The sequence below is a fragment of the Chroicocephalus ridibundus genome, chromosome 8, assembly GCF_963924245.1.
Source record: "Chroicocephalus ridibundus chromosome 8, bChrRid1.1, whole genome shotgun sequence".
In the NCBI taxonomy this organism is placed as follows: domain Eukaryota; kingdom Metazoa; phylum Chordata; class Aves; order Charadriiformes; family Laridae; genus Chroicocephalus; species Chroicocephalus ridibundus.
In genome coordinates, this window is record NC_086291.1 from 19,225,711 (window position 1) to 19,248,608 (window position 22,898).

At 36.3% G+C, this 22,898-nt stretch overlaps 1 protein-coding gene across 7 annotated transcripts in view; it reads right to left on the minus strand.

Moving 5' to 3' along the window:
- Positions 1 to 22,898, minus strand: part of EVI5 (ecotropic viral integration site 5) — an 84,315-nt gene that overhangs the window by 11,692 nt on the left and 49,725 nt on the right. For all 7 annotated transcript variants that reach the window (XR_010072310.1, XM_063344476.1, XM_063344478.1 and 4 more), the window contains one exon: positions 13,312 to 13,407. Coding sequence is in view for 6 of the 7 variants with exons in the window: in XM_063344476.1 (XP_063200546.1) it covers positions 13,312 to 13,407 (96 nt within the window). In the remaining variant the exon portion in view is untranslated. The remainder of the gene's footprint in view (positions 1 to 13,311; positions 13,408 to 22,898) is intronic.

Genomic DNA, 22,898 nt, shown 5'->3' on the forward strand with positions numbered 1-22,898 from the left:
AGCCATAGCTATAAATGCAGCCATAATTAGGATCATGAACTTGTAAATAACCACCATGAGCAATGCCAGACAAGGGTCATTCTTGGAAATTACTGATGATTCAAGAAGCCTAAACCAGCCAGACCAAACAGATACTGAATCCAGGAATTCACGTTTACTCTGCTTGCTCCCATTACCCAGTCACTGTTGTGCCTTCTGAGGAAGAGGCCCCTAATACCACGGACTCACTGTTTGAAAGATAACAGCTAAGAGGGACTGTATGGGCTTCTCGTCTCTGAAATCCATATGAAAAGCTGCATAGATGGCCACCCCCACATCTTTTACTGAAGCCATTTTGGATTCTCCAATGCCCTATCTACCTCTAGGGATTTAAAAACTGAATTAGAATACCTTTTGTAGACCTATGAAGGTATGCAAGGAATATGTAAAAAAAAAAAAAAAGAAAGGAAACAATTAATCATCTTTTCCTTTCACCATGAGGCAGACATGGAAAATATCTTCAACCAGAGGTATCCTTCAGGAAATAGGTTACATCTTCATTTATTGATTCCATGCAGTTGTTTTTTTTTTTCTTTTTAATTTAAAATATTAAGATTAAAACTCTTCCAGAACAACTTTGAGTTTTCTCAGATTTCCTAAAGGTGTTCTGCTTCAGCTTAATATCTAACTAATTTTGAAATTGATAAAATAGACCATTACATTCTCAAACAGGAAGTGCTCTTTACTGCTTTCCTTTCCCCAAGATCTAATTTTGTGTCAAAATTTAAAAAAAAAATCTCAGAAAAATTAGCTACATTTTGTTGAAATCAAGTTGTTTAACACATTCTAATAGGGTGTTGAAGACTCATGGACATAAGGAAGAAAGCGAATACTTTCTGTGATTCTGTGAAGAGTGCATTAAAACACTCTGGAAAACTATTTTAGAGAAGTTTTACTACAACACTAACATTGAAAAAAAATATTACTTTTTCTCCCTTGTAGTTCGCCTAAACTACAAATATTAAAGTTAGCCTGAAGTGTTCAGGGTGGGGGCTTAACATGAATTTGTAGTTTAGCAGATTGGAATCACCATTACATAGCTTTATGACTTGTCTTTGCTTTTGCCTTACCTCCCACCCCCAAAAGTGATGTTTGTAAGGTAGCACTCAAGATACTAATCGGAGTCTAATTTAACAAATTTCACTAGTTAAGCAAAGTCAAGCAAACTGAAATTGCTGGTACTGTGACTTAAGAAAGCAGGAAATGTCTTGATCATGCTTACAAATAACATGCACCGAGAGCATTTCAAGATCTGTTTGCAAAATTGCTTCCTTTGCTTAGTAGTTAATAAATCACTATTAAACATTTCATTTATCATGGAGGCTTTTTTTCCCCCCCTAAGATACAGTTTTGTCTTTGATATCCTTTAAATGTGGAAATTCATTTCCTCATCTAAAAGTTTTCACCCAGCAGAAGTTTCAGTCAGATAAACAAAATACTGGTTTCTAGGGTCTAGCAATGACCTTTGAAATGAAGTTGTTAGCCAGTCCCTGTAGGAAGAGCCAAGCTGCACTGCAGCATACTCAAGACTGTCTGGAATCCACCTGAGGATGTTTGGCCATTTATTTGGGACTGAGTTTTAGCATGACTATAACAGGAAACCTGCACAATCATCAACAAACCCTGATAAGAGTTAATGATTCTAGAACAGTGCAAGTTCAATTGTTCCTGTAAAACAGTATTTCTAAAGAATATAAATTATAAAATAGTTTCCTAAAGAAAATTACCTCTGCTTTGTATGGATGAAATCTATGAAATAGCTGTCCTGCTATTTATTTCACATTGCTCTGAATTTATTGTTACATTTCCTGACCTAAGTTTTTATAAAAAGTGTCTTTTCAACATTATCAGTTAAAGAGCACTTGAGCCAAAAGGAAATATGATGTTAAATGTATGTTGTATATCAGTTTTGCCATAGATGAGTCTGCTGTATTGTAAACGTGACAAAGACTAAAACTAGCAACAAGTGTTCAGACCAGAAGGTTTCCAGTGAATCAGAACAGGAAACCAATAAAGCGATCAATGGGAGGTCATGACTTTTTGATCACTGAACTATATGGTTAAAGAATCTGGTTTTGATCTAGTGTCATGTAATCAAATTAAACTTTGAAGTTCTGTATCAAATATGCAATTGAAATAGCAACAGTGTTAAGGAAGTACACAACTTTTAAACTATTTTCAAAAGAAATCAGTCTTTGGTAACTAAGTCAGATTTTATCTATTAAGGGAATTTTTCAAAGATCTGAGAAGTTTGTCCTTGTGAGATTGTATGCAATTCCAAAAAAAAGTTCTGAGCTGACTTAGCCCTGAGAAGTTTCTATAAATAGCTAGTTGGTAGATGGAAGGGTAGTTCCCAGAAACTCTCCCTACAAGAAGTTCTAATGAAAGTGTTCATTTGGAGTGAGGACATGGCAACAAAAATATTTTAAAAGAGCAGCATGATCACACTGAATGTACTACAATTACTATGTCCAAGAATTACCTAAATCTCCATGCTCCTCCTCCCTAGAGCATGCATCTATAAATACAGAAGTTACTGAAACCTTAAGCATTAACTAGAATGTACTGGCTGATACAGAGACTGAAAAAACCCATTAAGGGCAACAGTTACAGGAAATGATCATTTTGCACTTTTACTCTGTCCTTTTAAAGCAGGAGTTAAACTCAGCATTTTTAAATGGACTAAGTAACATTTATTTTTGCCTCTGATTGCAGAAATTACTTCCACCTGTGCTAGCTGCCATTCTGAGAGTGATAAAAGAATTTTAGGAGGGGTTTCCACCACATCTCCACTGTTTGCCCTGCTTATATTCAGATAAATTTACAGAGACATATTAGAAGCATATTAGGTAGCATTCCTCTTCTGAGCTTTTTTCCTCATACAGCAACCATACACAGGTGCCATCTACACAAAATTTTTTTGCAAGGAACAACTACTCGGATAAATTCAAACCAGTAGAACCTCAATCCCTCCAACTTTTCAATTCCCAAAACTTGACTTATAGGCAGAAACATAGGATAGACCCTGAGATAGCTCTAATGAGTACAGCAGACAGGTCATGCAGCTTCAACACTCATGAGAAGAGCATTATTGCCACGATAATGAAATAACTTTATCTATAATCAGATTACTTGCTTTGGCAATCCAGACAAACTCTAAACAGGGACTTAGTATAGTTAAGTATAGCTAGCTATATTAATCCAGTGCTGCAATCAAGAACTAGTATATTGCTCAGCAAGACAGATCTGGAGCTTTGATGCAGTAGGATAGTTAGGAAAAAAAAAACGGGGGGCAGGGAGTGTTTGTAAAGAGAACAATCACCAATCTTCATTTATTTTTATCACTGAATCTAATCTGTCAGTCGTGGCAGTGAAACAGTTAAGATTCATACCTAAAACTGTTGCCCTCATCAAAATGAACAAAGTCATATCTATTCCGTTTGAGGACAGACTACATCACTGTCCTGGTTAGACTGTTCACATTTAGAGGTTTCCTTCATTCTCAAGAGAGACGGAAGATATTTTGTTGATGGTGGTGTTACTGGGGGGAAGGGAGAGGAATCGACCTTACCTGATGCAAAGATGGAGTTTGTGGCCAAAGACTTGTGGAATGGAGTATCATCATTATGGAATCAACTGTACCTTTTTGGGCAAGTGTAGTATTGTCTGTGTTAATTACAGTATCAACACCCATTCAAATTTAATTGAATTGAACAACTGATGTTCATAAAATATACTGTGATTCCACTGTGCAATAATGCTTCTGCCTGTTGATTGCTTAGTTAAGCCAGTTTCTAAGCTTAGTTGTTTTATTAAGGGCAGGGTAACTAAATTGGAGAAAGTTATTGGAGAATTAAGACTCCCAATCTGTTCAGCCTCACACTTCTCTAACAATCTTGGTATTAAAGCCAGTAGAACATCTCTTGACTCTCAAGGACAAGCTGAATTAAAGGAATAAAGCAATTCACTTTTCTAAAGCATACAGTATATATTTAACTACCCTGTTGTAGACAAAAGCTGCTACATTAGATTGGGTGTTTGCAAACCACATGACCTCACAAACGCTATCTTATCACATCACAGGTTCCTCAGACTGACCACAACCACTTAAATCAGGCTCTGGCAGCACAGAGGCTCTGTACCTTTGACACGTACTAGTAAAGCAACTACATTTTTAGCTGTCCAGCAGCCTTGCAAGAACTTTACTTGTGGGGAGGGAAAAATCTGATGGTCTCTTGTCCAACTGTGCTTGCAAGATACGGTAAAAGAAAAGCACATGATTTATTGTGCTATAAACTTCCACCACAAGTTGAAATACTTACTTTGTAAATCTGAGGGCTAACATATTTCCTTTCAGGGACAACACTTCTTATCAAGTAAGAAAACATTTATAGAGCACCGCATATTTTGAAAGCATTTGTCTAGTAAAATTATTAGAAGGCGTTAATGTGATTCTAGTCAGTATTGAGAAACAAGTGCTTTGCAAGAGTTAATACAATACCTTTAACAAACATTACAGTTTTAGTGATAACTATGAAGTGAGAACAATGTAAAAATTGATTTAAATAAATCCCACAAAGATTAGTTGGTTTTATGACAGCAAGTAAGTAAAATGACAATTGCGCAGAGACAAATATACATCTGCCTATGCTACACAGAAAGCAAATAGTGCACTCCTTCCAGAAGAAAGAGGGAAAAATAAGTTGGCAATTGATTGAGTGGAAGAACATCATACCTAATTATAAATTTTACAGGAAGAGTACTAGGTCTTTTTGGACTTGCTGTTCTCTCCTTAGTTCTGATGAAAGAAACGTTACCTGTTTCTGTTTCCAAGATATCTAAATGTTGATAAATCTGATCTTCTTTCATTCTCATTTGCCCATATTATCTGATCCGCTGCTAGGCGTCACCCTATAAATATGTCTTCTGAGGAGAACTTTGAAAAAAGTTATAGTAGGTTGAACTTTAAATAGAATTCAATTTCCCCAGTTAATTTGCCTATCTTCATTATGCAGCAAAGCTACGTACAACTCATTCACAGCTTTAAAAGTTACTTAAAGATGTACCCACACTGCAGTCTTGACTGCAACACAGCACAGGCACATCCAAACCAAATAGGTGGACAACAGCTCAGTTATTTACCCTGCTTGTGAATGTAGTCTAGTGGTGTTTCATATAAGAGGACATGTGATTTGGTAAGCATTAAATTTGACTCAGAGGAAGCCTAGTAACAAAATTAACAGAGGAATGGAATAACGCTTCCTGCCTGTAACCAACTATCATGCCCAGATGCTATAATTGTGAGAGAAAGAGGAGTGAGGAATGCTGCTAGAAGCAGCCAATCTGTCTTGTGCTAGTCCAGTGGGCCACAAGCAGTGTCATCATTTTGTGCTCATCTATGTCTGATGCAAGAGTCATCATTTAGCTGCTTGTAAAGATACTCCCTCATCTCCTCAGGGGACAGCCTGGACTAAACTCTGCTGGGGACCAGAACCACCCACTGTACCGTAATGATTTAAGATTATTAAATAATAATAAAAAAACAAACAAAAGAGGAAATAACTTGACAGCTTTTAAACACAGCTCACCTACCATAACCAGTTTATGGTATTTAAGACCAAAGGAAATGTTAACATGGTTTAAACTTTCCTCCTGTATACTATAGTGCATTGAATTTTATTTAGGCGTTGTATTATGTGGCCTATATAGGTGGGTTGTTTGTGGGTTTTTTTTGATCCTTCACACTTGATGGCTACAATTTACTTTCCCTTCTCCGTTTTAGTTTCAGCAGTGAAAGCCTAGAAAGCTAACCTAGGTTGAAAAATGTATCTTTAATTCAACCATATTATCAATTACTCCTTTGGTCATAACTTATGCATTATTTATCCTCAAGGTAATTACTTAAAGTGTCTTGAATTTTATTTACACAAGCAAAATCTTTTAAAAGCATAGTATTTAATCTCTAACTTTTATATCTCTTCTCATTAAGCCAATCTTAAAATGTTAGTACACCAGGAGCAAGATCAGACCATGAGATAACACCTATATCAGAATCTTACTGACTGCATTAGGTTCTTAAAACATAATATCAGGTCCACCCCTAGATAAACTATATGTATGTGGGAATGGAAGAGTTGTAATCTAGTGGCCACTACTTCTTTGAATAGCCATCAAGTTTTCAGATACTGAAAATGGGAGATACTTAAAAAATCCCCTCTTCTGCATTGTCAATAAGAATTCAATCACCATAATTTCACTTGAAGTTACTATTATAGCCTTTTAAAAGCCTCCAAAAATTATTTCTGTGAAATAATAATGCCCCAGTCGTCTGTCATCTTGTTCTTTTCCATCAGCCATGCTGAAATATTGTTAACATAGGCAGTTTGCAGAGGGTTTTCTATCGGTTGAAACAGTGTGCCACACTAACATCAGGATTTTATTTTCATTCAAATACCAAAACCAATCTCGTTAGCAAACAGTCTCATCCTTGCTTACTTCTCAGAGTATTTCAAGTAATTATTTAAGAGTATATCTCATTACAGAGGAATAGCTAGGAGAAAACTAGCTTCGTATTCTGTCCCTGACATTGGTCAATGCCTGAGAAGGAATGTAACAATAGGCAAATATGTAGTTGTACTTTCCCAGAATGTTGTTCTCAAACTCCAGCAAGTAGCCCATTTTTAACTATATGTGCGATATCTGTGCATCTCCAGGTTGTGGGTTGTTTTTTTTCCCCCATGAATTTAGGCAGTTATTTTTTCCAATCTGTATTAACATGGATTTTAGTATGTGGAACAATTTTGGATCTAAAGGAATTTAATCTCTTAAATTTGCAAAATTCATATCCTCTAGTGCTTTTTCAATATACCTCCAGTTTCATTTGAAGATTCTAATTCTTGCACTGGAAGAGACGTGAACAAACTTCTTCATCCCACTTACAGTTTGAATATTTTATATCCCACTCCCCCCCCTTTCAAAATTCTTTGTATAAAAAAAACCCACAACCATTTCAATTTACTAATGTTATTAGACACCAAGAAGTAGGTGAGTAGGAATTAGGTGATCCTCCTCTTTTAGGGACACAAATTGCACTGGCTGCTGAAGGTGACTAGACAACAGTTAGAACAGTACGAGAAGCAAAAGCAAAGGCACAAAGAAACAAGTCTGTTTATTTCAAAAGTTGCTATTTTGCTTCTTTATCTTCCTTGGTCACTTTATGTTTATTATGCTTTTAGCATTAGTTCAGTCAAGTCCTAATTCAGTCAGTTTTTTGTATCTCCTGGGAATGGCAAGAGATAGGAAAGAAACATCACAGTATCTTTTGAAAGCTCTACTCAAATCTAAGACAAAAATTGCAGACAAATTCCCAGAAACCACCTTCTCTCCTCCACAAATCTCCTTGATTCTACAGAGTCCATTCTTATATCTGGATTATTTTTTTTTAAATCTAAGAATATAGATCAAGACCAAGAGGTGCCAGAATTATAAGGAATAATGTATATGTCAAAAACACCAAATAATTAGTTAAAAAAAAAAAGACATCACTAACCTCTGAGAACTACTGAATCCCTCAGGTATAGGAAAGCATTGTTAAAAATGGATTTTAAAGAGCTATCTTCAACATCCATATTCCTGCTTTCTAAGGAAAAAATACATGCTAAGTGAAGGAAGCACTAAGTTTCTGCATGTTGCTTCTCCCCGTCATAAAGCCGTCCCCTAATGCAGACAGCCAATACACAGTAGAATCATAGCCTTATGGAATAACGCTCCGCAATCCCAAATTGTGGAGGCTACTTGTTTTTGTGGACTTGAATGCATATTAGGCAGAATTTAGCTTTTAGTATGAAAGTTGTCAAGATTACAACAAACCTACATTTGAAATGCTGTAGTAATATACATAAGAACCTGCAATTTAACAGCAAACCAAACTCATTAAAGCATTCCAAGAGACACAAAAATCAGCTACCAGTACAACAAAGACAAACTTTACAATGTTTCATTTGAAATACAATTTAAACTTAAGCACTTCAGTCCTAAATCACAAAGTCTGTAAGACTAGAAACCACTTGCTTTTGTCTCCAAAGGTGTCTTGTGGTCTGCCAGTGTAGTTTGTGGGTAAGCATGTCAATTCTAATCTTTTGTACCACTCCTGTAATCTAGGTAACACATACAAGCCTTGCAACATCCAACAGGAAGCAGAGACAGCTGCTGTGTAATATATATAAAGTGATTGCATGTACAGTGGGGTAGTGCATGAAATGCAGAACTTAGCAGTTTATAAATCATTTAATTCCATTCAGTTTGAATTAAAAGTAAAGAGTGGCAAGCTACAAAGAACCTCCTTCTTTTTTCCCCAGCATGTGATTTATGTTGAAATGAGTAACTAGTTCAAGATTTATCTTAGTCAGTTTTTCTTAAACCTTCAACTTTACTTAATGGGAAATTGTAACAGTCCAAACCTTCTACATACTCTTTTCCAAATGCAAAAACTGTTTTACTTCAGGACCATCTCCTGACACGGGATACTCTCTTGAATAGTAAAAATGTTTCACAAAAATTGCTTTCATTTCACACTTCAGTGTGTAGTCAAAGGCAACTTCCATGAAGTACTAGCACTCCTTGTGCAGCCTGAGCGGTATGTAACCCACACTACAAATCTTGCAGTGCCTGTACACTCATGCCATTTATGTTAACAGCAGTTAAAGTACATTAACTGTAAGGTCAAGTGACAGAGTGCAGTGCTCACCAGACCTTATTTCTCTCGTGCCAGACGCAGGACAACCAAGCTTGTGTACCTACTGACAAGAGAAACAGAAGTTGCTGCACAAAAGCTGCAGCCTGTCGGGGCTGCACAACTGAAAAGCATTTTAGGTTAAATTCCTACTAAGCTAGAAGTTAAGAATGTGGTAGAGATAGCTTTAAGAATGGAAGGAAAATGGTGGAAGAAAGATAGGTGGAAAGATTTCAATTAATTAAAAGAACAAATGGTCATGGGACACATATTTCTGAAGAGGCAAGCGAGTGCCTAGGTCCAGTGCATATTAAAAGCTCTGAAAGTTTACGTCATGACTTCCTGTTTGAATCTGTGACAATCCTCAAAATTACAGGTTTTCACACTAGTTTCAGACTTCAACAGTAAAGCCATAAGCACCTAACAACTCTGCACCCAATAAAGCAACTCAGCCAATAAGGCCAATCACAGGATTAGCTATTGGCTAACTAGAAATACTGCAGTCTGAGTCTCCCCTTCTTTACATGCCAGCTGTTCTTCAAATGTTGATAGGTTGTGTAAAAGATTAAAGGATAACTGTCTAACTTTCTAGGGAATGACCATAAAAATGACTGACATATTTACTAAAGTTAAAACTGCAAGTTAATAATAATTGATTTAGATGTATGTGAACTCTGAGTGAAGTTATGGCTAGCACTGAGGAATTTAAGTATGAATTCAGCATTTTACGTAATAATGTAAATTATGTTAAATATTCTGATTTTAAGTGATATTTTGCTACTCAAGTCTGTGCACAGAGCTGCATGCTAGTAGATCTAAAATGGTGTGCACAGAGCAGAAGTCTACAACACAAGTCTTGTCACCGTGTTCTTAAAGTTCCAGCTTTTGTCTGTTTGCTCTCCTGAAGTGTTAATCAAAATACAAGTTTAAGACCTACTGTGAAGTAGTCAATATACAATTCAGCTTATCATACTACAGAAATCCACTGGTTAGGTATTAGAAGAATCAGGCAGGTATCTTATTAGAACAGGCCAAAAATCCAGTATAGTAATTCCATTTATAGTTATTTTACTTCATTTGAAAGGTAAGAAAAAAGGCATAATCTTTTTCTATGTAATTTGCCTTGTAATTTTATAGCAATGTGCCTAATTGGTTCAGTTCTGGATGCCATACTACCGGTTCCCAGTACATGCAGTTTTACTCAGTAACAGGAACACAACAACTTGGATTTACTATGAATAAGCCTTCTTATAATATGATTTGAAGGCTGACTGTAACATTACTGTTCCCAAATGAGTAATAAAGCAGCTGAATTTTATCCTTTAGGCTGCAAGCTGCACCGTTTCTAAGATGCATGCAAAATCTGAGCTCAGAAAAGGCAGATCAAAATTAATTAATGGACTCAGATTACAACAAAGGGCAATTGGCTGGAAGTTCTTAAGAGTACAAACAAAACTTCTTAAAAATAAAATTCATCATCTTAAGTTATATGCATAGTTCTAAGTATCTGAAATCTGAGTGTCAAACCTGCCTCCACTACAAAGTCAAGAGGTGTCACAGCAGCAGCCTGTGTCACAGTAACCGCCTTTTAGTGGAAAGGATTCAGTTTTAGACCTCGAGCAGCAACAGTGACCTCTCTTTGCGTTCTCTGGTGTTCCTGGTTTACCCTGTCCCTGGCTATTTGCCTGGCTTGCAAACACTGATGGAACAGATCTTTCACTGGAACTCTGCAATTAGGATGGATTGTGCTGTTGCCACATCTTGGTACCATCACCATATGATGGATCATATCACACCATAGAATTAAAGTCTCTAGCTCCTCCAGGTTCCACTGATACAGAAACCCATGCATTCAGATTGCTGGCCAAACACATGAAATAGTGTTTATCAGAAGGCCAGAATAAGGACTTAGTTTGCAGTTACTTATATTCAGTATAGGATTGACTTATTATTTTGTTCCATCCTTCAGATGGCGAACCTGCAATTCTTTTGATGTAAACTTGTGTAAAAAAGTAGTACTGGAGACCAAAAAAAAGTTCAATAAGCAGAATCAACATTGATAGCCATGCAAAGACATTTAATCATGTTTCACACACACCCATCCCACCCCTACCTTAAACTGTAACTTCTGCATTAATTTATGTCCAGTTTAAAGTTCTGTAGTTACAATTTACTAGATGGCAACCATGCAGTCACACCAAGAACTCTGTTCCTTTACCAGTGACTTTTACATGTTAACCAGTTGGGAGGTTGTGGTCAGCATGTCACAGACACCAGCACACTATCTTCAGGAAGATGAATTTGCAAATTGTAACGTTTCTTTTAACTTTTGCAGAAGTTGACTCAAAAAGCAGCTAGCCAAAAAGCAAAGAGCATGGTCATTAATGGATCTACACAAGACACTTCAGTGAAGATGTAAAAATTTGGTTTATTTAATTGGTATTGACTGAAGTATATTAATCCTAACATTTATCAGTTGAGGGCAAACATTTATGCCTGTTGCCATTTTATTCAGATTTTGCTGTTTCGTGGAACACTGGAAGCAGAGTTCTTTACTTCACAGCTATGTTAATCCAAGACTTTTTTATTAGCACCAACTTACCTATAAATAGTACATACATTTCAAACTTAACCTTACATTATCTCAAAATCAGCCCAGTGGGTTACGCTCAAAATAAAGGATTGTGCATGAAGTATTACTTTACCTCCAAAGTTTATTTAAAAACTAGACATATAGATACATAACAATAAAGAGAAAAAAAGTCATTAGCAATCAAGGATTTAAGAAACTCTGTGTAAGGAATCATTCAGAAATGCTGCCAAGGTAGAATTTATCTACTACATACAGACTTTATTCCTACTGGTTCTATCTATCCTAGAATGAGATACTTTGTTCCTATAGTGTTTACCTAGTTTAGAAATTAAACATTAACCTACAAAGCAGCACACATCTGGAAGAGGAGTGCTTTTCTACGTGGAATTACACAAACTCTACTGTTGTTGAAATTCATGTTCTTCCTAGCTGATATTTTCTTTCAGTGAAATTGAAATGCTAGTAAAGATTTGTCCAGACTTAACTGTTAGGAATCACTGGTATTACTCAGAATTACCATTGTTCTGTGAGCTACCGAACCTCATTTTCATTCAAACCTTTTCAAATACACTTATATACATTAAACACATACACAATTGCATGCCCTCATGACAACTGAGTTGCTCAGTCAGGCATATGACAAATGCTTGTATAGAGAAAATTATGCAACAGCTTTCCAACAGTAATTCTACTTTTCCTCCAAAGCAGTGTTTTTTTAGCTTTTAAACCTACACTCAGCAGAGGAAAAAGTCAGTACAGTGCCTTATTTATTCATAATGCAAAATATGTGAATTCTACAAGCCACTTACTTTCTCATAAGGAACAAAGCAAGCTAGTTTTTGTCCTCTAATGGGAATTGCCAGGTTATTGATTTTTATACTTAAGTGAGCTTAATGATTGGTAAAGGTGCTGGACTGTTGGCCCTAGAGACTACCCTCAATCTATAGCGTAGACAGCAATCCAAGATCCTCCACTATGTTATAATAACTCTCAAGGGATTGATCCTAGAAGGTTTAATCCACTAAGATTGTTATGAAAACACTACCTACGCTTAAATAAAGGATGTGTTCATTTAACAAAAGCAAAAAGTCAACAAACAAATAATTAGGTTGTATTGCTCTATGATACTACACTTCTAAGCAACGCTATCAGAGCTGTGTATTAGAACGTGTATGGAAACAGAAGCAGAGTACAATGCAAAGATGACTGAGCATTTTGCACACAGTGTAGTATTAGGTAAAGATATTTCTTCACAATGCAGGATGAACTGAAATGAGCCAGTGAGCACAGAAGTTACATAAGCCATTTTGATTTCAGGACCTTCTATCTTTTTAACTAACAGAAAGTTACTACAACTATTAGACCAAGGAAGTTTGAAGACAGAAATTTCATAGGTTGAAGGTTTTGGCAGTTTAAAACTTAAAAATCTGTTAACTGATATTAAGCAAGCATCCTTTTTCTTTTTAAGCAATCTCAGTATACTGCCACGTAAAATTCATCCTCACAGCGGCAAGAAGCAAAAAAAAAAAATCTACACACTGACTCTTAGACTTGTACAAATGCAGTTTAGTTTCTAACTAAAATAGCCTTAAAAGTAGTACCAAATAAAGACATAAAGGGGCTTATTTTCATGCACACAGCTCCAAATGCATTAAATGCACCACAGTGAAATACGATCAACTCGTAAAATTAAGGAAAAAACAAGATGGAAAAGAAATGCTTATCTCATTTAACATCAAATCATGTAACTAAGTAATTTTTTGTTCTTTTACATCGCAGGATAAGGGCAAGATTAATGTATAGGAGTTAGTTGTATTGCATCCATTTAAAGTAACGTATGTTGGCAAAATCAGGTACTGAAGCCATAATAGCTACACAAAACCTGCTGCAAATGAAAGATAGGACAAAAGGTGCAAGTGATCAAAGACAGTAGTATTTTATCACTTACCTCATGATGCAGCTCAGCTATCTGATCTTTCAGTTCTCTGATGTACTGGTTAGAATCAGATTTATTAAGCTGCCCTTGAATTTTTCCTTCTTCTTTCTGTTTTGGTTAAAAAGAGAATCTTACTCAAATTATTAATGGATATACTATATTAAAAAAATATTTTAAGTGTCTGCATATTTTTGTTGTGAACAGAAGCTATTTACAGGCACCACCCAGCACTTATCATCTGACTGAAGTTACAGCAGGTATCTAGGGGCATCAGTAGCTCAGACCAAGCTGACCCTCTCAATACTAACCATAATACAGGCAGGATTCTGTGCAGCAGCATGAAAAATTAACAAAGCTTCACAGGTGGAATTCGCATCCAATGTACATGAGGTTGCATATGCAATTTAGTAAAGCATCCCTACAGAATACTATAAATATATGTAACATATTTTAGTATACATTATTTTCACCAATGTAAAGTTTTCATTTAGTAACAAGGAATTTCACTTTGTCTTCAAGTGACAAGTAAACAAGATGTTTTCCTTGCATCGTAGAACATGCACTGGGAAACAGTACATATGACAAGCTTTTCCTCCCCTAAAAAGAAGAAACTGTAACACCTAAAATATTGTGGAATTTATTGTATGGAAGTTCCAGAGACCATAAGTGAAGAGAGGTATGTCCCCTAGCACCAATACTGTGAGAGGTACAGAGAAAAACTGGCAAGTAAAAAAAGCCAGAGATGAAGAGGAACGTGAGATTTCCCTCACAACCAAATGCAGCTCCTAAATTTCAAAATGCTCAAGAAGGTGTCATCTGCACTTGAACGCCTGCTACACTAACTTTCAGCTTGTCTCTAAAGGGAATCCTAGTGTGACTGAACATAATTTGGCAGATCTGAGATAAATAACTACCCTTGATGGAGAAGGTAGCCCACATCTTCAGTTTGGTACTAGTAAGTCAAGAGCAGTGTTGGGTTTTTTTTGTTTTGGTTTTTGTTTGTTTGTTTTTTTCACAGCTGAGTAATTTCTGAAGCAGCCACCAGATTTAGAGGACAGAGCACCTTGATTTTATATAAATCTTTACCTTGACTGTAAGTCACATACAACCAATGTATTACAGAAATACTAATATAATGGGAATATCTGTTTTTAATACCTGTAGCTCATTTTGCAGAAGTTTTACTTATACTTGAAGAAAGCAAACAGTTAATGTCAACAACAGGCAAGTTCAAAGTCATTTGCAAACTGAATTTAAATACCTTTTAGAATGAAAGGTGTTAACTATTCCTCAAAATACAAGACAAAAAGCTTTACCAGAGAGGTTCTTTTAAAACACTGGGGGGAGGGACAATATACCACCTTCCAAACACTTTTGCTGCATGAAGAGAACAACCTTGAGCACTGTCAAGTGTTGGCAATCTCAAAGCAATTTCTCTAATTTCAGACTTTGTTTTTCTTGCAGCAAGATATGCATTACAATATTACTCGAAAAATAACTTTGACATATTCACTATTAATTCACAGAATCTGCAACATGAGCAGCACAAGATCCTTTAGTGCATAATTCTATATTGAACCTAGTTTCCAAGGCAACCTATGGCTGAAATTAACACAAAATTAACAACATTACTAGTTGTTCCTGTCCTAAATAGGTTAAACTGCCCCCCCAGCCATCATCTCTCTTTACAAGGATGACTGTTGGTATTGGAGAAGCCAAAACAGAAGCAACATAACCTGAAGACCAAAAATAATGCTGTCTATATCTGCATATAAAAAAAACTTAATTGCTGTAAGAACCTACGATTCCAGACAATGAGAATGACCCGATCTCTTGTGGTAGCAGGAATATATGTTAGAAATGCTTGTCTATGTCCTTTCCCTTTGTTTGAAACCCTGACTTTTCCATTTAAGTCTCTTGTTCTATGCACTCCAAATTACTGTGTAATCATACACTATAGTATCAAAAACAAGAGTAAGGCAAGGTTTTACTATAAATGGAAGATAAGTGCTATATCCCTTTTGAAATGAAAGTGTAATAAATATCTGAGCTTACATTCAAACTGGGTGCACAAGATGACACAAAACAGGCATTCCCACGTTAAGTCAGTAAAAACGAACAGCAGAAGCAGTAACATTTGCTAGCTTAAGTTTGGCACTGCACAAATAGCTGAAAGCTGTTAGCGTATACCATACAGAGTATACCATATTGGGAGTTACGCACTATCATTATATTTAAGTGTTTTTATTGATTTTTTTATTCCATAAATAACACTGGAAAGTTAATGCACAGAATGATTTGACATTTAAATTTACTCATGAAGAACTGATTTGAGCTCCAACAAGCTGGAGCTGACTGTAAAGCATAAGCCTGGCTTGTAAGATCCTCATTATTAGTAAAGAACAAATAGATTTCAGTTTTCCTTCCAGAACTAACAGATTTTGCAAAGCTAAAAATTCACAAAAAATGCATTTAGCACAAAAAAGGAACCCTGCAATGTCATTTTCTACAAACATACTTTTCAAAGAAAAATCATGCTGTAACTTCCTCTTGCAACACACAAAACACTAGAGCAAACTAGAGCAAAACACAAGCTGATCCTTTTAACTGGCTGCAACAGAAATCAAATATTTCTAGCTAACTAAATAAGCCCATGTTCTATAAGCTACAAAGTCTGTCTACAGTGGGTATTGGAAGGATGACATCAGAGAAATTTTAGGACAAGGTATCAGCCTTCTTCATAGCTGCTGTTCATCTCTGAGTGACAGCAAAGATATATTCTACTTTTTTTTTTTTTAGTAAGCTAAGTTGATTGTGACATTAATTTAGTTATTTAAAAGACACTCATGCAGGTGCAGTAGCAAACCACTGGAAAATATGCAGGTGTCAGACACTATAGCATTAAAATATTTTTTAATTCTTAGCAAAATCATCTAATTTCTAGAATAAATATGTATACATCTAAAAGTTTATATTTTTCAAATGAACAAAAACATTTTATAAAAAGTAGTTTTATCTGCCAGGATATGATCTTTAAGTTGCCCAACATTCTTTAAAACTGTGAGAAGATATTGATATTTCTCATGAATACGTATATTTATTTTCATACAAGTACAAAATAATACCATGATCTGCAAAAGTGTTTCATTTTCCAGTCACATTCTGTATTTGCATCAAGTTCAGATTACTTTCTAGCCATTTCCCGCTTCTGAGAAGCATTTGTTAATCAAAGGCGAATTTTAATGTAAGCATGTTAAATTTGTTAATAGTATTCTTTAACACTAGTTTTTCTTTAGGGCAGCTGGACAGAAGTCAAAAAGAAAAATTGTTGACAGGAAAAACTTCGACATGGCAGTTCCTTTTACTGTTACAGGAATCAATATAAACAGCTTTCCCTACTATCTGTTGGTATTTTCTCCAAAAAAATTCTGTAGTTCTAGATTTGCTTCTCAATCTACACTAGATTGTATGACACATTAGCTATTACTTCCTGATTACCATAAAAACCTATTTCTTACTGTTTTTATCAAGTGATCTTAATATGATCCTAGGGTCTCTTTTAAGGAGTAGTGTCAGTGTGTGTGTGTGCACGTATCTTGAGATGGTGAAAACGTCCATCACTGCAAAATAAACCCTATATTCTGCCCCCATGCAGGTTAGATTCCCACTTGCACATCATAATTCTAGATTACATTAATCTGTGCTTTGGCACTAATCTGTATGCCTCAGAGACAGCAAGCACACTCATGCTCCAAACATTTATCGACACACATGGAAACCGCACAAAATATTTTATGTTCATGTTTCATTTAGTAGCTTAGTTAAGAAAGCTTGAGCAGCTTCAGCTTGAATGTTTCAGTTTCAAATATAATACCATGTTATATAGATATAATTTCTAACTCTTGAGGCTGACCTAGTCATGAGGCAACTGAGATTGTTATCAGAGTTACCATTTGTTCTTAGTTCAGCATCTGAATTAAACTTGGCCAAGAAAGAGGGACAGGGAATTAGCTAGATTGCGAGTGACATGGAAGTGGGGCAGAAATTGAAAAATGAAGATAGAAGAGGTACTGAATAGAACTGAAACAAAAGGTAAAGACCTTAGACAATAACACTGATGGATTCTTGCAGATTTCATCTTCAGCCCACTATCTGCAGGATATGGCTGTTGCATTTATTTAGTTAGTTGATGTACTGCAAGGCAATTGAAGATGATAATCTTCCAGGAATAACTACTAGCCCTCCATCATTCATTTTCTTCTCTGGGGATGCATGTTTTTCATTCTTCCTGTTCTACTGCTGCCATCCTTCATTTTGCTTCCAGGTATCATGACCCTCTAAAGAACAGATTAATTCATTTCTCCTCCTGAGTGTCCAACAGTATATATTGAAAAGGTTTCTAGGCTCAGGCAGGAAGAAATCACTATTGTATGGATTAAGTCTCGTCGGCCTCAGACACCTCAGCCTAAGAACAAGCTAGGGCAGATGGAAGCTCAAGTACTGAGATTAAGGTTTCTACTTCCATTATATTACATTTTTACATGCTCTGGCTGCAAACTGCTCTAGCTTCCTCATAAGTTACTAGACAGCCCCACTGACATAACAAAAAATTAAATTACTTTAATATAGCTTGAGTTAATTTATTGAATGCTTTCTATTGTAGCATTTACTTCAGTAGGAACTGGGCATTTCACTCTGCATTGGTTTTATACTATGCTTGAATAGTTTTGTACTACTGTGCTTGAGTAGTTTTGTACTTCTGAAGAAAACACTCAGATCAACTGTACTGGTTCAAAAGTCAATGTTAAGACTCCACTTATAATTTAAAAGTCTTTAAGGTATGAACATCACATCTTTTAAAAGGAATAGCATAAGCAAGTATTAATCTCTCTTCATGTTGTTTGTTTTTTTTTTTTTAAATCTAAGATTATATACATAGGATGTGGGTTGTTGGTTTGGTTTTTTTTTGAGGGGGAGCACTATTACAGAAAATCTGTGGTATTGGGGGAGGTCACGACACAAAGAATAGCTCATCTCTAGGCAAATACTAGCTTTAAGTTTAAAATAAATATACAGTGAAAAAGCCAGATAACATATCAATAAGCAAAGCGTGAGTATGAATCAGAACAGCAAAATAATGAAAGCTAGCCAAATTATGAAATCTAGGAATTTTTTTTTTTAAAAAAACAGCACCAAAAACAACTCGCAGTCATATGTGAATGAATCTCTACATCAGTTTCCCTGGGGTACTGCTTCTGCATATTGGCACCACTGCAGTACCTACCTCCTGTTCCCAGAAGGGTTTTTAGAAGAATAATGTCAGTTGGTGTTACATTGTAATTAAAGAGCCATCCTCTTGATTTTGCTGCTGTTGAAGATTAATAACTTCCCCCCAGTCTTATTGTCTCTTCCAAGAGACCAGCTCCATCAGCACTAACAGGGTTAGAAAACCCTGTATCAGGGAAACAAACACCCTGCCAGGCAGGTATCACCTCTGCTCAAGGAAAAGGTACTTTTGACAACAGTGTAAGCAGCCGGTTCGCAATCCAACCTCCTACCTCCGAGGTTATGTATAGAGAGGGAGTAGCACAGGCAGTGAAGCAGGAAATGAGCCCTACAGATCAAAAAATCAGCTGCTAAAACAGAACTCACTTAGGCTCCTTCAGTTTGGGAAGCTCTCATCTCTCTCGTCCTGCTCTAAAGTACTAGAGTGACTATACTTGCATGCATACTACACTGAGTGCACCTGAGAAGAAAAATCTGTTCCCCAAAAATTTGCTTCTTAGAATAAGGAAACATTCTGCCCACCAAAAAGTATCAGTTGAGATTCATGGTTGTAATATCATACTTAAATCCTCCTCTGTTTGGCTTTCTAAGAGAAAAAAAAACTCTTCTCTGTACCTTCCAAAGAAGGAGCAGCCAGTCTCAAGAAACACACCCGATGCCTACTGAGAACTGCTGAGCACGTGGAGACCTCCCAAACTCAATCAGCATAGGACCAGGATGCACAGCTGGTAACACAAGAGTGCAGGAACAGACTGCTTCAAAGAATGCTGATCTTAAATACCTGAAAGCATTACTGTATCTTAAACTGCACACCCCCACACCCCCCCCCCCCAAAAAAATTCAAATGTATAGTCATGATAAAACCACGTTTAAATAATAAATAAATCACTGGAAACCACCTGGAACACACTGGAGGCCTGAAGCCTGCTTTTGCTGCTCAACCAAGAAAGGTCTAAGACACAGAAGATCCATGTAATCAAATTTGAGTTGCAGGTGTTTCATCCCAAGAGAAGCACAAGCAAAGTTTTCTGAAACACTCTTGATGATCACATCAGAGTAGGAAAAGAAACACATGTCAACAAGAAAATAGGCCATTTTAAATAATAAGAAAGCATCTAGGGTTGTCTTCACTTTAATAACTGCAAAATTAAAAACACAGAAAACCAAAACCTATGGTTTTGCTGTTCCTCAGATAACAGCATATCATCTCTACTAGAAACATCTAGAGGGTAGGACATTTCCCTAACACCCTTAGTTGATTTCTTCTGACTTAGAAATATTTACTTGGTAACAATCTGTCTCAGCCTCTTTTCAGGGGAGGCTTTTAAATTCTTACTCTGTGGCAAAAGACACTGCATTAAAAATGTAAATGAAGTTTATTCAGAAGGGTAAATGTGGTAACTAGTGTCCTTTCAGTGACTTTACAGTGACTCATTCTAGACTTTCAAAAAACACATCACTAACATCACACACCACTATTGATAAGAGTAAAAAAAAGTTTCCTGTAATTTGAAAAGATGGAAACAATTTCTTTACTTAACAGTCAGTACTTGGAAAAGTTATTAAACAGAGGTCATAGAAAGGCTTCATTCTAACGAAACAGTGCTAAAAGTTTAAACTGTGGGGGAGAGAACTAGCACAATCATGGATTTCCTTTACAGTTGTTCTCAAAGCAGTTTTGACATGGTTAGAGATAGGGTAAATGTGACAAAATTCTCGGAATCTGCCAGGAAACACATCAAAAGGAAGTGATGTTACCCCCCATCCAGATCAACCTAACGAAGAATTAATTCTTATAGATAGGTTGAGTAAGTTTAAAGCAAAAACTAAGAACAGTTTTCTACATTACAAGCACACTCAACCCCAACTCAAACCAGACACAGATAATTTTAAGAGGATGCTACAAGTCACCAGCCTGAACAGAAATGGAGGGCGAGGGATTAACCTGGAAACCAAAACAAAACAAAACGAAACACCACCAAGGGACCAACAGATTTGCTCATATGCCATTAGAAGGAGCTCTTGCTATTAGGCTAGAAGTGTAGTGAAGCTTGGTAGACTTTTCTTGGCAGCTTTAGGAAAGCACACACAAGCTAAAAGCAATAGGGTTTTAAAGGCTTATATTAAGAAGTTAAAAGCATTTGCTTGTTGCAGTTTGAAGCTATCAGACCAGTTCAGCTAAAACAAGAAAGACTGATTCCCTGAGGAAACAAACCCAAGGTTTTGCTGATTGACTATAGACATAACGAGAGACAATATCCATTCCTTAGTCCTGGCCTGCTATATCTTACAAAACAATGGGACAAAAGGGGTCAGACTGTGCATGTTGATTGGCCAAAACAAGTCATTTAGTTATAGCATGCGAACCTCTAGCCTTTGTGAGAAAGTAGAATGTATCATATTGAAGAGAACAGCTTCTCCCCAGCGTGGAGCTACAAAAAAATAGAAGCCCAGCCATCCAAAATCCATCCTTCATTTTTTAGTAATTTGATCAAATGTCCTGCTCAAAGCCCAGAAGCCTGCTAAATACTTCCAAGCCATGTTCACTTCTCAAGGGTTTTATAAGCTGAACTGGCAAGTGAGAGAAAAATAAGAAGATAGAAGAGGAAGAGAAAGCTGACAAAACTAAACCTTTGTTTATACATGACTTCATGATTTTTCTTTGTCACTTCTGGGGCTTCGGTATATGCACCGTAAGTTAAACTTCAGTTACACTTCAGTTTAGTGTTATTTTTGGTAAGGAACAGACTCATACATTTCTTTTGTTTAAGAATATCCATCATGTATTCGACTATTCTTTGTACTTCAATATGCTTACACAAAAGTTAAAAAGCTTAGCATCAGGAACTGAATGCCTGACCAAGATAAGATGGCATTCAGAATATATAAAAAAAACTTCCTATCACCATAATACAATGACATCTTGCTGCAGAATTACATCTACTATTAAATGATAGAACTATCTTCTCCTCCTCCCTCTCTGTCATTACTAACCAAAACTAAGAGTGACCCAGAAACCGTGATTTAAATCTAGCATTTGTGCGTGCAACGTCAGAGCAGTTCTTATGTGGGAGTAGTGATACTCTGCGTTACAAATTTAACAACAGTGTCTTGCACCTACACCTACACGAACATTTAAAAGAAAACTGCACAATTTAGGTTAAGCATTGCTATGGACCATGTGGACCTAGCACTGAATCCCTAGAGCTTCTTAGAAAAGCACCATGCCCCTCAAAAAAAGGAAGGTTATGTGGTAAGTTAACTTCCTCCCTTCATCTTTATCAGCTTTGAAACAGTATGACAAGCAGACCTATTTGTGATGCTCTGTGTTAATAGCACAATTACTTTGAGACTGACACCTACGCTCCAAGACTGGCTAAGTGTATTTATCATAAATATTGCATTTCAAGTCATGAAGGCAAGTCCAGATTAAAAGGCACTCTGCTCCCCACATCAGGTCACAGCAATTCCTGTGACAAGCTGAATGGAACAGAATAGGAAGCAGCTCTTTCTCCAATGAGGAAGAAGTTATATAGTTTTAAAATTTCCTTAAAAAGTGGCTTTTGTTTAAGCTCTATTATCAGTTGCATGTTTTATAGTTTACAGGCTTTGGGAGTTAAGGCTTTCCGACTCCATTATTACTTTTTTTTGGTGCAGGTGTTTCAGAGGCCTTTGAGCATGAGTACCCAAAAAGGAAGTTTTGATCGTAAGTTTCATATTTGCTGGCAAAACACACTGGTCAAAAATATCTGTTTGCTTACAAAAATCTTACAAAAAATAAATCTGTCACAGTCCAATAAAAGCATTTTAAGTCAGATCTAGCGTGTCAAAAATAAGTAAATTGACATTAGAGGTACTTATTTCTATTAAATCACTTTTGTTTAGATGTCTTTATACAGTTAACGCTCAAAACCTGTATGTCACAACTGAAGAAGTTGTATTTCAGGCTAGCGTAAGTTTGAGATCAATAGTTCAGCAAAAGCCTAACAGGCAAACACATTAAATTAGAAACATGAAACACAGCCACAGAATGACTTCAGACTGTATACAAAGAAAGTACAGCCATTCTCATTTGTGCAGAAAAATCAAGAATCTTACTAAGAGACTACAGATCAAGAAGTCATTAACAGGTGATCATCTGAGAACACCAAAAGGATTGGAACTTGAAATGCAGTTTATTAGGAAACAAGAAACAAGGCCACCTAGCACATGAGAAAAACGGAAAAACATAACTAAAGATTGCATCATGCAAAGTAGTAATTGTGAAAAGGAAGGAGAGATGATGTGGATAAACAACCAAACATAAGACAGTG